The sequence below is a fragment of the Haliaeetus albicilla genome, chromosome 28 (genome assembly GCF_947461875.1).
Source record: "Haliaeetus albicilla chromosome 28, bHalAlb1.1, whole genome shotgun sequence".
NCBI classification, from domain to species: domain Eukaryota; kingdom Metazoa; phylum Chordata; class Aves; order Accipitriformes; family Accipitridae; genus Haliaeetus; species Haliaeetus albicilla.
In genome coordinates this window covers 316,510-332,899 of record NC_091510.1, presented here as the reverse complement: position 1 = coordinate 332,899, position 16,390 = coordinate 316,510, and the positions used below count along the sequence as shown (strand labels likewise).

The 16,390-nt window shown below is 36.6% G+C and overlaps 1 protein-coding gene across 10 annotated transcripts in view; it reads left to right on the top strand.

The window, feature by feature from the left end:
- The window catches only part of ATF7IP (activating transcription factor 7 interacting protein), a 108,389-nt gene that overhangs the window by 70,641 nt on the left and 21,358 nt on the right, over nt 1–16,390 (top strand). For 8 of the 10 annotated variants that reach the window (XM_069773788.1, XM_069773786.1, XM_069773785.1 and 5 more), the window contains 7 exons: nt 195–332; nt 2,185–2,250; nt 2,981–3,054; nt 3,594–3,682; nt 5,014–5,652; nt 7,251–7,318; nt 8,780–15,346. In XM_069773788.1, coding sequence (XP_069629889.1) covers nt 195–332; nt 2,185–2,250; nt 2,981–3,054; nt 3,594–3,682; nt 5,014–5,652; nt 7,251–7,318; nt 8,780–10,222 — 2,517 coding nt within the window. In that variant the 3' untranslated portion in view covers nt 10,223–15,346. Of the gene's footprint in view, nt 1–194; nt 333–2,184; nt 2,251–2,980; nt 3,055–3,593; nt 3,683–5,013; nt 5,653–7,250; nt 7,319–8,779; nt 15,347–16,390 lie in introns of those variants that run through there. The other 2 variants (XM_069773795.1, XM_069773794.1) reach the window with 1 other exon arrangement.

The window sequence follows — 16,390 nt, the reverse complement described above, 5'->3', positions numbered from 1 at the left end:
AAACTTTTCTTAGCTGTGCAACCGCATGCTTACTGGTGATTATAGATTTATTTGATTGATGAGGCACAACTGTTGTCATTGTTCTGTTTGTAGCAGGATACTTGTTAAGAATTGAGTATATTTTTATAGATGGTCTCCCAAACTCTGGGATTGCATTGTTATTTTTCTTTTTTTTTTTAATAATAATTTTGCAGATTATCCAGAGACTGTTAGAAGAAAAACTTACTGCTTTACAGTGTGCTGTATTTGACAAGACTCTGGCGGACTTGAAAACCCGAATAGAGAAAGTAGAATGTAACAAGAGGCATAAAACTGTGCTTACTGAACTACAGGTGAGTGTTTGTATGTTGAACTGCATACTAGAGTCAAATTTAAAAATAAGTTCCTTAACATTTAGTAGTAAGTCTCTTGTAGTTGTCAGTAGGGAAGCTGTTTTGACTCCACAAAGGAAAAGGGCAGGGGGAGCAGCAAATACTAATGTTGCTTTTGAGTTGTAAAATTCTATTTCCCTACTCAGAAAGAAGCAAGCAACCAATTGATCATCAAAAAAAACCCAAAGTAAATCCTCCTTCTGGCAAACTGATTCATTAGTTGTTAGTAATCCACTTTTCCACTCTTCTATTCCATTTAGACATTCTTCAAATAAATGTTAAGTATGAAAATATCTAATGCCTCTATGAAGCCAGAAATTCACTTAGAAACAGAAAAGTGCAGAAACAGGGGGACAATAGTACTGGACTTTGTAGAATGTTCAAACAAAGAAACATCACATGATACTTATCTATGTTATTTCCCCAGAAACTAAGTAATTATGTTCTAGCAAGGAAAAAAATAACTAGTGTTGAATGCAGTATGCTTTCTTGCATTCTTTATAGAAATTATGTACATAGTGGTGACGTGAGGAACATCACAAAAATAAAAGAATTTTGAAGTGACAAGACAATTAAGAGCTTATATGTCATAACAAATTCAAACAATAAGGCCACTTTACATTTAACATAAAAAAAAGTATGGAAGTTTGCCAGACCAGTTCATGTGACATAACTCTTCCCCCTCGCCACCCCAGATGTTTTGTGCTGACTTTTTGTTAAGTGCTAAGATGCTTAGCCAATCAACTACAGTGTCAAATTAATAACATCATATAAGGCTGTGAACGTGTTGATGTTAATAGACTCGCAATGTCAGCTTACTTGGTTTTTATTACGCAAGGTGCTCCAAAACACCTCTACATTGTAAAAGGTAACAGAAGTTGACATATAAATGTAATTAAAGGCAGACTATAATTGTAGCCTGTCATCTTGCTTTGTAAAAATGTGAAAGAAGTGAGGTTTCTAAGTGGACCAGCTCCTTTTAGGTAAGAAGTTCTGAAATCATGGTATATGAAACTCGCTGATTTTTTAAAAAATCTTCCATTCTTCTAGTGCTAACCTAGTGTTTTCAGGAGTTCGTAAAAAGAATTTAACTCTTTGTTTCTGTGCAAAAAAAGAAAAGAAAAAGTACCTGCTTAGAACAAATGGCACAGCTACTGCCTCCAGAATTAAGTCAGCCATCAGAACTGCAACCTAGACAGGGTAAATTAGGATCTTGTAATGCTGAGGCAATTAAAGAAGGGTTGGTCACCAAATAGTGTATTGGGGGAGGCACAAGAAGTAAAAGACAAGATGTAAGAATGGTGCTTAAGAAGATAATGAACCTGACACCTGAACATCAAATAGAGCAGAACAAAGCTGACAGTAAGGGGGGGGTGTGATATGTAGTGTATCAGTGAGAGAGAAATAGGATAAATAGGGAAAGAGTAAGTAATATGAAAGGCAAAAAGGGGTGCATTTTTCAATATGGTTGGTACATAAGGCATTAAAACAGTCAAATGCTTTCAGTTGCTTTCATTCATGCGGAGTATTACGTGAATCTCTGCAAGATGGATTGCTTGTACAATTGTGAATAGGAAGGAAAATAATTCAGGTTATCTCTAAGATACATACATGTATCACAATCAAGGTGTCTTTCTGCTGCGCTGAAGTAATGTAGTTGTACTGCATTTCAAGGAAGAATAATTTCCCCTGATATGAAAATAGTCTTTGACTTGATGTCTTAATTACATATCTTTTAGTTTGTGTAATTTCTTTAATGGTTCTTGGGGAGGGTATTTATGGGTTTGTTTGTTTTCATCTTCTTCCCATTTAGGCTAAAATCGCTAGATTGACAAAGCGGTTTGGAGCAGCCAGGGAGGACTTGAAGAAAAGACAGGAAGTAAGAACTAGATTTGTTATATTTGTTTTTTCTGAGTTAGCCTAAACTTTGTGTTTGAAACAAAGAAATTTTATGTGCAGAAAGATGTGACCTGGTTGTTCAATGGCGTTCAGAAAGTAGGTTTGTCTTGTTTGGTTAAAGGCAGTGATGTGAAAGAATAGTCTTTTGACATCTGTTGTGTAATTCTGATTTGTACAGAAGGTTCTTTAGGTATTATTAGTGTGAAACCACCTTAAACTCTATGTCAGTAAATCTAATTTACTTCAGTCTGAAGAGTACAGAGTAAATAAGAGCAAATCCCAGTACCTTGATTTTGGGGGTGGAGGGAGGAGAGGAATGGATACAAGCAATAGTATTTCTCTGTGTCCAGAATGATTATTTTGGATTAATTACTGTGAAGAAGTGGAAGCTAAAAGTCCATGAACGTTCAAGAATAAATTTCGATCCTCATGCTATAAAAACCTGAAGGCAAGACACTTATAAAAATGCAGGATGTAGGAGAGGGAGGCAGGTAGGACCAAGAAGGTTTTGGGAGTTGTAGAACATGTCAATTTCTCCTGCAGTGTTGGCTCCAGAAAATGTGTATCTCACACAGAAATGAATGAATATAAAATATAACAAAAGCATAAGTTTGCAAGCTGACTTACAGTTGTCTTGTTATGGCTTTTTTTTTGCCTTTTGTTTTTGGTTTTTGTTGTTGTTGTTTGGTTTTTTTTTTTTTTTTTTGTAGAATTCACCAAATGCACCCCTGTCTCCAGGGAAAGCAGCAAGTGACACTGCAAACACGATCAATGCAACATATCGGTAAGCAAACCACATTGCTGTGACCATATTAAAATTTACAATAGGACACTTAAGATATATTGTGTAATGGATAATCCCTGTATTTTCTTCTTTTAATTAAAGTGCTTTTCCTTCATCGCTCTTCAATTGTAAAATTAGATTTTCTTTCACAGAAGTCGTAAATGGACAGTATTGAATCCATTCTTAGGTAGACTGAGATGAGTGTTGTTTCAGCAGTTAAAAAATAATGGATAAAAATGGAAGTTTAATTTTGAGGAAGGGAAAATTCTCATGGTGAAAGGCAAACTTGGTGCAAGCACTTGAAAATTTGCAAATAATTCTGCATATATATATATATATATATATATATTTATTTATTTTAGTAGGGGAATATCCAAAGTTAATTTGCATGGGGGGGGCAGAAAATAAATGGGTTTAGAAAATGTCAGTGAAAAGAATATCTGTAAAATAAGGCTTTTTTTTTTTTTCATCATTCTACTGTTCATAATTATAGCTGGTGTGGCTCACTGAAAAATGCTAACTGAAACTTTGTTTCTTAGAAATGCTGGCACAGTGAGGCAGATGCTGGAGTCAAAGAGGAATGTAGGAGAGAGCACGCCAGCAACTTTTCAAGCCCCTGTGAATGCAGGTAAGAAACTGTCTATGGAATATACACGCACTTCTTGAAAGTTTTATTGCTTTCCATTAAATAAGTAACTAACTGAACTTCATGTGACATCAAAAATCATTCTTTTTAGCTCCTTACCACATTCCCAGTTTATATTTGTGTAGTGTGCTTACCAGGTAAGGGAAAAAATGTGTTGATTTGGCCAGCCAGAACATGTGGGTAGATGAGATGCTTCAGCAGACTGCTTGCTGGGTATGGTAGCAAAACTTGCAGTCTCTCAGCTGCTGAGAGGTGAAACACATTTTGTACTGGATCATAGTAGGATGCTGGTATCTTCCCTTCTACCTAATGGATACAGAAGGTGAGTGGGGAACTAAAGGAAGTAATAAGCCACATTTATTAAGGGAATCCAGTTGAAAAATGGAATTTCTGGTTTAGAATTTTATAGGGAATGTAGAATCAAAACCACTATTAATTACATTCATTGTAGTCACACCATGTTTGGTTTTAAAAATAGTTTACCTAATATTGAATGCTGAATCTTTTCCACAGAATCATCTCATAGTAGGCATATACTGGCTTTCTGTACTGTATTATGCTCCTGATCTTTAGATTTAATCCTGAAATTTTGTTGCATAAAAGCGAGTATCTTGAGTATCTTCTCTGACACATTAATCCTTGGTTTCAGTAGAACCTTCTGGATACAAGGTCCTACCTATACAAAGCAAATTAGTCATAACTGACTTAGTTTTTCTTTTCTTGTGTTTTCTGAAGGACGAGTTTTTCTTTTTCTGTAATGAGTGTTTAAAATGCTATATTTCACGTGTTCTCAACAGTTGAATCTTGGGGCTTTCTTCAAGCCTGTTTGTGTCATAGTTCTTTGTATATCTTAATTTTTTGCCATTTATATGTAGTTCTTTCAGACAGAAATACAGTATTGACTGTATCTTTAACTAGGCCATTGAATATCAGAGTGTACAACAGAAGATGACTATCTGTAACCTTTCTTGGCAAAAACGCTAATTGTATACCACATTTTTCATAGAATCATAGCATGGTTTGGGTTGGAAGGGACCTTTAAAGATCATCTAGTCCGACCCCCCTGTCATAGGCCAGGACGTCTTTAACTAGATCGGGTTGCTCAAAGCCCTGTCCAGCCTGACTTTGAACACTTAGGATGATAGGGCATTCAAAACTTCTCCAGACAACCTGTTCCAGTGACTCAGCCACCACCCTCATCGTAAATCGTTTCCATTTGTTGTGCTGGAGTGAAACTTCCGACTTGGTTCAAATACTTAATTTTTTTCTTTTTCTTTTTTTTTTTTTTTTTTTTTTTGGGGGGGGGGGTGTAGTGCCAGCTTCCAGTCTTGCGGCTCCTCCGACAGTTGTCAGTGGACACCCTAAGCCTCAGACTCCAGTGACCTCCACCAGCTCTTTGACAACAGCAGTTCTTCCCACAGCTAACGCAGCTACGGTTGTAGGCACTAACCAAGTGCCCAGTGGCAGCACTCAGTCAGTGTCTGTCTCATTGCAGTCTTTGCCCGTAATCTTGCATGTACCTGTCGCAGTGTCATCCCAGCCTCAGCTCCTGCAAGGCCACACAGGGACTTTGGTCACTAACCAACAGTCAGGCAACGTTGAATTTATATCCGTACAAAGCTCATCTACAGTTGGTAGCCTTACCAAAACTACAGTGTCTTTGGCCTCCACTAACCCAACTAAACCAAATAACAGCCCATCTGTGCCCAGTCCTGGCATTCAGAGGAACTCTCCAGCCAGTGCTGGGCCAATAGGCACAACGTTGGCAGTACAGGCTGTTTCTACTGCACATCCTGTTGCCCAGGCCACAAGGACTTCTTTGCCCACAGTGGGTACTTCAGGACTTTATAATGCTACCAGCAGTCGAGCCCCTCTACAGATGAAGATTCCCCTCTCTGCATTTAGTAGTACAGCTCCTATTGAACCACCCACCATTACAGCGCCCAGAGTTGGTAAGTTATGCTTGAATGTTGACACTGGGAAAAGAAAATAGTTCTCAAAGGGAAACCCAAAACTGCACTCCTGTGGAAATTTGTTTGTTAGTCTGTTTTACTGATATGTTTCTTCTGGGTTGCCTTTCTGTTGAAATTGTCAAGATCAAAATCATCTCTGTCATAGATGAGTTTCAGCCATTGTTGTAAATAATCTCTCCTTAGAAGGAGTCAGCAGCGTGGCTCTGTCAGCTTTATTTTATTTAGAAATTGATTTATATAATTCCTAGCATGAAGTCAGAAACTCCTATTCTACCATTACCAACTTGGTATTTATTTTTAATACAGCCTCTCAAAATAATCTGGCTGCCTTTCTAAGCAAAGACATACTGAAAGTATAGTCATTAACTTAATTTTCACAACACTTAAAAGTAAACAAAATGGGGGGAAAAAATGCAGCTGAATACTAACCTAGCTCCAAAGAAGTACATTTATTGTATTTAAAATAAAGTCTCAGAACACAATGAATGTTTAAATAACAGTATCTAGATTAAATATTTTTAAGTATTTTCTCTCCATCTTTCACCATGCCACGATGATTCTCTGCACTGCTGATTTTACGTACCTTGAAAATTTTTTTCTAATAGGTTCTCAAGATTTAAGTGAGTTGGAATTATAAGAAGTTTCTCATTGGCACAATTAAAATGAACTCAAGCAGAGCTTGACATCAGAACTAGTTTTATTTCATTTTCCCATCTCTAAGTTACCTATGTTAAAATCTGTCTTCCATAGAGTTAGACAGTTACATGCTTTGTATTGATTTTTTAGCTCTAAAGCTAATGTAATGATTTAACACAACATAGAAAGGGTTGTGACAGATCAGGCAGAGTGACCGAAGGAAGGGCCTATGTGTCCAAAAAACTGTGTCTCGTTTTGTGCAGTTCACATAGCCTTAGTGTATACCCTAGTAGTTTTCTCACCAGAATTGAAACACTGCTTTGGGCCAGCACTGTTGCTAAGCTCTGATTAAAATTAATAAGAACAGAGAATTTGGATTTAAATGTCTACATCAAATATTCAAGCAACTTCTGCTTAAGTTGCTGGTTTAGATATATGTTTGGCTGAGCTAATAAAAATACTCAGTCTCACTGCACAAATTGTCTCTGTTATGTATTTTACAGTCTGTTTAACTATCCATTGTTCAGTCAATTTTTTGTACAAAAATGCTGAATAATTGTAATTGGCTTTCAGTTTAATATCTTGTCAGTTTATGTATGGAGGGAGGAGTGGTTGGAGTTATGCTTTGTCCTCAGATAGGCAAGGGAATTTTCATAAAATATTTTGAATACACTGTCAGACTTTCAAGGAAGGGAATGTATAGGGCTTCTAGGCTGGAAAGTGCCATTTTGCTTTTCTGTATCTTCCACTCCCTCTGAAAAATGGTAGTTATCACGCTTGAATACTTATAATTGAAAATCAGGGCAGAAAAATGTTAAATGTGCCATGTACCGAATGCTTAGTATCAAACAATTTTGAATATTGCCTCCAAATTTGTATAGGTGATAGCAGTACTTAGTACTGATTAGATACTGCAAATGAACAATTTCTTGACCCCTCAGAAAACCAGACAAGCAGGCCACCAACAGATACTTCGGCAAACAAGCGAACTGCTGAGGGAACAACACAGGTAGGTTGTTGATTGTTTCTATAAAAAATTCTAAAGTTACAATCCACAGGAGAAAAGTTCTTTACCTTTATTGCTCATAATGAAACAATTTTAGTTTCTTTTTTGTGCCATCCTTTCTAGTTTCTGTCCGTTTGTATTTTTCTTCTTCTTCTGATCCGGAGTATTGAGCATGAGCTTCTGATAATCTTTTCAGAAGTTTTCTGATGGGGTTTGTGTAAGTAGGTGAGTTAGTATATCAGGAGCACACTAAAAACTTGTCTGATGAAACAGAGCTAACATACAAAAGAAAACCCTGCCCACTTTTTGTCTGAAGGGCTTGAACTTAGAGCTGCAAATATTTTGTAAATTATTGCAGCGCTCTCATTTCCACACTAATCCAGAAGTTAGTAAGAATTGGGAGTTCTAATATTTCATTGCCATAAATCATAGGAAAAAAAAAGGAAAAGAAATTTTCTTCAGGAATAACTACTTCATGATAAAGGAGAACTTGCAGTACTTCTGGATTCCTCATCTAAAATTTGTTGAACTTGCTTTGAAACTTAAAGTTTGAAATTAAGCTATTTAAAATTATTTGTAATTCATTTTCTTTCTGCATATAGATATTTCACAAAGCACATCATGCTTACATTGCTGTTAACTGGAAGTCATTTTATTAAGGGGAATAAAATTAATTTCTTCTAGCCAAAATTTCCACATTTAATAGTGTTTCAAGGTACAGTTAAATCTGAATTGTATTTCAAAGCAAGGAGAAAACATACTGGACAAGATTCTGTTTTTCACTTGTTGCAGAAATAGTCTGGCAAAGATAACAAGTATTATACAGTATAAACTGTGCCTCACTCTACCTTTTTATTAAGGCGTTTCATAAAGAATGGTTGTTTGGAACTTCATTTTTCAAAGATACCTGTGGATTATAGCTATTAAAACATTTGTCAATACTTGATATGTAGGAAATTCAGTGCCAGAATGGATGACAGATGTATGGTTTTAAGATTTAATTTTCAGTATAAGATGCATATTTTGGAATTTTTTTTCTTCAGTAGAGCCTGAAACCCGGAAAAGATTTTGGAAAAACAGAATGTGTGTGATAGTGGTATTTATCAATGGAAGGTGAGCAAGGAGGAGGGAAATAAAAGACACATGATGCTTTCCGGTTTTCAGTCTTCTGTTATAGTGTATGTTTCTAGGTTTGCTTTCAGTCAAATCAGTTAAAGCATGTGTAATGCCATGGTTAAGAAAGAAGGTCCTGATGCATTTTAATTGGCTAGTGAGGTATGGAATTGACATGCCATATCATTTGAAAAATCCAGTTAATGCCACCTGCTTTTTGTTGTGTAAAATCCAAAATATTATGTATTGCTCCGCACTTCACAGCTCTCAGATCAAAAAGTAGTTCGCTGTGTTCCGTATACCTGTGGCATATTTGATGGTACAACTTTGATCAATTGTTTCGAAAAGCAGTTGAAACAGGAAGAGACTTCATCAGAAAATAAAGAAGCAGTAGAAGCAGCACAGACGAATTTTAACTTCCCCGAGGATGTCCTCTTTGGCTTGGAGGAAGAGGAAGAGGATGCTAAGAGCATCAAAAACACCCACAAGCAGACTGGCTGGGCAGCTAACCTATTAAAACAATGGCTGGCCAAAAATGGCAAGGATCCTAGCTTTGAATTGGTCCCAGTAAGTGAACTCAATGATATCCTAAGAGAGTTTTATTATACAATAAGGAATCATGATGGAAATACCTACAGTGTGGCAAGCTACAAGTCAATGCGTGCTGGCTTAAACCGGCATCTCAAAATGCCACCTTATAATCGTCAGATTTGCTTAATGAAGGACAAAGAGTTTGCTAGTGCAAACACGGTATTTGTGAGCGTGCTGAAGATGCTGCGCATGCAGGGAAAGGATGAGACTCACCACCATCCTCCTATAGCTGCTGAGGACTTGCGTAAGATTAAACAATCTGGTGTGCTGGGATTGCACAGTCCACTGGCACTCGTCAACAAGGTGTGGTTTGATTTGCAGTTGCATTTTGCCAAACGAGGGAGGGAAATTTTAAGAGATCTGGCTCCAGATGCTTTTGTTGTTGAGAAGGACAAGAATGGGCGTCGATACGCTATGTTTAGGTATCCTGGCAAAGGAAAAAATGGAGAAGATCCTCATAAAATGGGTAAAATGTATGACATGCCAGGGGACCCAAACTGTCCTGTTTTTTCCTTGGAGCTTTATTTGTCTAAGTTGCCTCCAGAGCCCCCTGCCTTTTACCTGCATCCTTTAAAGCTAACGTCAGAGCAAATGCAAGAACAGCCTGTCTGGTACAAAAGAGAACCGATGGGTGTGAACTACTTGGGTACCATGATGCCCAGGATAAGTGTGGCAGCCAGGCTCTCTCAGCGATACACCAATCATTCTCTCCGAACTACCACCATCCAGCTACTGTGTGAAGCAGGACTGGGGCCTAGAGAAATAATGGCAGTGACAGGCCATCGCTCCGAGTCTGCTATTAGACACTACTGGGGAGCTGCGGAAGTTCGCTACAGGGCTTGGTCAGATATAATGGAGAATAACGCCCCCAATTACATATATAGCAAGATCCCAAACGAAGCGATAAAAGAATCAATATCTGGTGCCTCCACCTCTTCTATAAACCATGTTGTTCTAGAACAAAGCAAAATTTTATTCCCTAAGAAATCTGTGGTGCCACCGGGCGCTAATTCTGTGACTTTAGTCCCTGAGGAACGCCCAGCTCTGAATTCCAAAAGCCCTGTCCTGTTGAATCACAGTTCTTCCAAGGTGCTTCTCCCCAAGAATGTGGCCAGTGGGAACCTAACTGCTGGTCCCCATCAAGGCTGTTGTAACAAACCTGTCTTTATAAAGCGTGTGATAAAACAAGAACCAATGACTTGATGCTTCTGTAATGGAACTGATTTCAAATGATTTGCTAAAATGGAAAAAATTACCAGACTTGTTTTTTCACTTGGTCTACTAAGGAAATTTCTTATGGTCTAGTTCAGCAAGAAGTATCCTGTTCGCACTCCTGAAGTGAGCTATGGAACAGAAACTTAACAGAGCAGGGCTTGGAGTTTGTATGACTTTCTGTGGCAGCTGGGACTCTTTTAAGTGGCTGAGCAGAGCTGTTTTAAAAAAATGAGAGGGAAATACTGATTTCCACTTAGCTGAAGAGCTATGCTTTCTTCACTAAGTGCATGACTTTTATATTTTGTGAAGAGTGTATTTATTATACCATTTTGTGCCTGCTGGCACTAATGTAGCATCTTACAAATCAAATACTTGATTTCTGAAGAGCACGGAGAAAGTAGAAGCTGAACGAAATAGACACAGATACACTACAAATATACACGTATGCATGAAAACACCTGGAATTGCTTGGCCACTGTCACCCTCTCTGTTCAAATTGTTATCAGGTCTACCAGAGGATTGTGCCTTTTTTTTTTTTTTAAACTTTCTTGTAAATTGATTTTTCTCTGTGAGCTACAGATTTGTATTGCAGGTCTTTCCTTTTTCCTATTTAATATTTCTGGCTAAGATTTAAGTCATTCTGTTCTCCAAAGGCACTATTTGATACAAATTATAATAAAATTGGGATCTCTTCAGTTGTGCATGAAACAGGGAAAAGGTTCTTTAAAAGAGTTGAGAACACCTTTATTGCTTAAATAGCAAGTAATTAGAGTTGAAGTGTTGTGTCTGTATGTGTTATCTTGTGAGAGGGTTTTTTTGTATTTCCTCTCACCGACCCCTTCCATTACATTTCACATTGTCTTTGCAGTATAGTCAGTATAGTCTTTCTCAGTATAGTATAATTCACAAGAAGCACATCCTGTTCTTCCCTACCAAACCCAAACCTTATCCAAATATTATTTTTATTTTAACTTTTTTAGATTAGTTCACTATAGTAAACTGATCCTATCATTACATTTTTCCATAGATTTTTACAGGTTAGAAATTCTCAGGATAGTGGATGTGAATTTTGTCAGAGAAATGAAATTGTAGTTTAAAAGGCTCTTTAATGGAAAAAAAAAAAACAAATTAGGAGGGCTAGTCATAGTTCATTTTCAGTGAATCACACTTGAAAATCTAACTCATGGTTTGTCTCTGCTATTCTATGCCATAATTTTCATCAGATTCTGACAAATCGAGATATCTTCCTGTAAATAAAAATGGAAAACTGGTCATCAAATCACAAATTATGGTAGGTCCACTTTCAAAGAAGAAACTGTAGCATTTACAACTGTTTGCCATTATATCAACTGAATTAAATAAGAATGGCTTCATCCTTTTGAAATGCATGTGTGTATGTGTGTACACACATGGTTTATCACATTAAGGACTTCACTGGAAGTGTTATCTTGCTCAGCAGTGGATAAAATAGAGAAAGATCCCAGCTGAAATAACAAACTCTTAATTCTGTGGAGAACTTCCTTGCTGGGAAAGGCTTTCAAATATTGAATGAGATTTGTCACTTTGTTATAGTCTGAACAGAGGACTTGATGTCTGAACTTTGGAGTTTTGTCTTGGCTGGTAAAGTTCACCTTTGTAGCTTTGGGTAGGTTATTCATACATACTTCATCAGTTTTCCAAAGTGTAAGACCAGCACAGTGTGTTCCATTTTCTGATGGATCATGCTAAAGATTAAAATGTTTTGAAAGCGCTATAGTCATCTTATGTATTATCTTTACAGTCACTTTTATTTGCTGTTGTTATAATGATTAAGCTAGTTGATGAGACATAATTGTTTATATAATAATTAATTATGCACAATCCTACACTTCCTTAGTCGCAGCATTAATTTACAACATCAGTGACTAGAGGAAGGAAATAATGGATCCAGGATTATCATTTTGTCAAGCCTATAGTAAATCAAATGAAAATGGTAAAGAAAGTAATCCTTCCTAATAGCTAGAAAGAAGAAAAATTGAAAAAATGAAGGGCAAACAGTCCTCAAAATATAGGAGAACTGTGCAGTAACTTATTCTAGGATATTTTAGAGTAACATAAATTTCCAAATTTTAGGGATTCATAAAATTCATAATTCACCCAAACAAATTTAATTTCTTGTTTGAAGAGATTTAATCTAAACTTTCATCAAGACAGGTATGTATTATCTCCCCCCACAAAATAAAATAGTCCTGTCTTTGTCTCGGGTAGTTGCTTGTTCCAGCATACAGGTGTTGAACATTTATTCTGCAGAAACAAGAAAAGTATGTTGCCAGGAGATGATTCTTTTCTGTTCCCTCTTGCTGCATACTGTGGTCATACTGACCACATGCCCTGCTCTGGTCCTAACTACATCTAGGTAACTTACTGTAACAGCGTATTGCTGCTTGTTTCATTCCTTAACACAAATGTAGTTGGTGATTTAAATTGAAAAAGGGACCCTTTTGGTCAATCTGGGCATGTCTCTGATTCCTTCTAATTATCCTTTGGCTTCTAACTTAACTTCCATTCTGTTGGCTTGTAACTGGGTATTTTGGGCTTCTCATTTGTTAAATTCTCATTCTGTTGGCACCAACTATACAATGTCCTCTCACTACCTTCAGTTTGAACCTGATACTTCAAAGCTACTGACTGCAGTATTACTAGCTTTTTATTTTTGTATGGGGGGAATTTTTTTTTTTTTAAATGAGAAAAAGCACTCCTGGTTTGGGCTGGAAGTATTATTGCTTCACAAGAGCTGGAGTGCATGTTCCCTAAGCTTTCCACTAATATTTGAATTAATTCTAATGAATTTCTAACCTTCTAGAACTGAAAAATCTTTCTCCTGTTCCCCCTCCCACCCAAAGTGTTAAATGAGTCTTCCTACATGTATTACCCTTGTAGAAAAGCTGAAGTAGGCAAACAGAATGGGTGTTTCGCTGCTTTTGTAAAGCCAGCTTTGGCTATGCATACAGTAATATGGGGAGCAGGAGGTCTTCCCCCCCTTTTTTTTTTGTTTTTCCCCTTTTAAACTGTGAGATAAAATTTCAGGTCAATCCTGTTCATTGCAGTACAGGTTATGCTGTGTGAACTTCATGAATTCTATCAAAATGAACATGAATTGGACTCCTCTAATGGCAGTATCAGCAGAGAACCTCAAACAGCAGGATATCTGAGTTTTTCTTTTTTTCTTTTTTTTTTTTTTTTCTTTCCATTATAGGTGAAGCATGTTGGTGTGGTCCAACAGGTTAAGTACAGTTTGTCTGTGTAAACTTAAACTTAGACTTTTGATGTAAACGTAATGCAAAATTGTTAATCATCATTTAAAATTCACTTTAAAAATCTGAATATAGCAAATATAGTTTGAAAGAAATTAGTCATCTGCCACTCTTGAATTTTCTAATTAGATCTTTTCCTAAAATAAGAATATTTCATTTCATTTGCAAAAAAAAAAAGCGCTTAGCCTTAACTAAGTCAACTAAAGTATTTTTTTAAATTATGGCTGACATGTCATTGATTAAATTCCATTTCCCTTGATGGAGATGACTCTGAAAACAGTGGGGAGTGACTGGAACCTTACATAATACATCCATATATTTAGTTCTGCATTTCATTTTCATAATGCAGCTTTGATACTGGTGCTGTGAATCTAGAACTTGTGTTTTCTGTGCTTTTTCCTGGTAAGTTTGGAAATCTCTGCTGTTACTTCAAGGAGTACCCTAATTACGTTTTATTTTTATGAAGTTAGCACAGTATCTTACAGTATGTTAAATTTTTTATTCTTTTATTGCTATTTAAGTAATTCATCCCCGCAGTAAGGTACTGTGATCTACAGTGTGGGAGATCTAGAAGGTAAATGTTCTTTACTATACCCACGTTCTCCGTGCCCCCTGAAGAGCTCCATTGTGCACAATGTCAAATACCTGAAGGCATTGGAAGGGTGCTTTGAAATTGAACATGTTCTTGGCTTTGTTGTGGTTTTAGTCTGGTACATCTCTTTGATTATCCTGAGTTATCTTCTCAATAGTTGCATACTGTTAAGATCAGCGTAGTCAAAGTTTTCAGTAAGCAGCTCGGACGTATGATTTTGCTGTATGACTGCTGCTCCTTTTTCAGCCTTCCTCTGCTTCTTGCTCCAAAAGAAATGGCCACAGGGGTGTGGGAGGGGGCATCTTACTATATTTGTGTTAGTCTCTCAACTTTTCCTGCGTACGCAGAAATTTAAGAGTTGTTATCCAGTCCCAGTCATTTTATCAATGGCCATTCCAGTGCCTCAGGTCCTAGAATTGCATTTCTGAAGACATGACAAGCACTTTTATGTATTGGGGTAAATAATATTGTTACAGAGGCAAAGGCATTTTTAATTATATAACAAATCTTTAGAATGGTTTTTCAGTATTTTATTATGAATCCCAGTTATAGATACAGGATTTATATATATTATATATGAATATAGCTATGGTAGACTAAGAGAATCTATGAAAGCAGCTTTTATTACATTGTGACATAAAATAACAGCGAACAAATTTGAATGGGGTTGGATGTGTTAAAAATGGATGGCATAAAGTCAATCTGCTAAAGAATGTTTACGTTATCTTAAGTAAAACACCAGGTCAAGTGAATAGTCTTTTCTTCCTTGTTCTCCACTCCAGGTGCACCTTATCCTCTTACGGAGTAAATCTTTTTTCAGTCTAAATTTCATCTGTGCTTTTCACCTTTTCAGCTAATATTAGTTTAAAAAAAAAAAAAACAAACCAAAAATCACCACCAGTGTCCTATCCATTTCCCATTGTTTCTGACATGCCTTGATTTGTTTGGTTGAACTACAGTTTCATTTAAGATATTTTGCTGACTATTGGAAATTCATCAGGTAAAATGTTAATAAAGTACATTTATAACTCCTATCCCTTTACTTTGCAATGTGTAACAGAATTTGTGAATATCTGTTGGGAAACAATGTGAACAAAGTGGCTATGTCAGCTTACAGTTTATAAGCAGCTATTAATTCTATATTGTTGAAGCATTATTGATGAATATGTTCCTTGCATTTCATGGTTTTGTCACTGAAAATAAACATGCATAATTATATATGTAAAATGGGCTACTTGATTTTTGTCTCTGACCCTGGGGTTACATTTGTGCTGTTTAAAATGCAACTAGCTGTTATCTCTGAGGTGGAACCTTTACCTGAGACTAATTAGAAATCTAAATTATAAAGATGTTAGCAGGAGGACAGTTTATAAAATGAATTTAAAAAAAAAAATCTGAAAAATTTCCAACAGGACATCACGTAGCTGAATTGGGTGGCTCTTGTAAGGAACAAAATTGAATGATCTTTAAAGTGATTTTTCTTTCCCTGAGACCATATCAGTGTTACCTAAACCACCCCCCAGTTACTGAGAGCAGCTTGCAGCAAGTAAATATACTTGTGTTTTGTAGGCTCCGAGTTGTCATTTGGGGCCAAAAAATTGAGAGGAATATTAAAACAATCCAGCTGATGATGTCATTGCACCAGACATGGATAATAGCTTTTAAAGGCCGCATTAAACTAATCTGAAAAGTACTATAAATATATTTACTGATTAGTAAGGTGATCTTCCATCATCCAAGATGGCCATCCTACATAATAGTGTTGGGAAACTGTCAGTGGGCTTTTGGGAGAACAAGGTAGATGTTTCACCTTAAAAGAGTAAGAACTAGTAGAGAGATGTGTGTGTGCACATACATGCATGTATGTGTTTATTATATACTCTGTTTTGATTAAGGAAAAACAAAGTCACAGTAGCAGAGAAATACTTTAAGCATTGTGTCAAGAGTTCCTTTGTGGCTTTTAGTTGGAGTTATGATAGATAGTGCCTAAAAACAGCATTTCTGGCAACCAATCTCTCAGCCTTCTTGGTGTATGATTCTTATCAATAGGGGTAGCAGAGCCAATGTGTAGTGTAGTGTAGTCTTTGCACAAAAGAAATGAGAGGGTATATAATACACAAGGGTTACTAAGACTGGTTATTCATTTTTTCCATGCTTGCATTGTTCTTGTTCTGTAGGAGGTGTTGCACAGTACTAATTAAGGGTAAGGGGTACACAGCAATGTTGCAAATGCAATACATAAAATATTTGTTAATAGTATTTGAGTGTTAC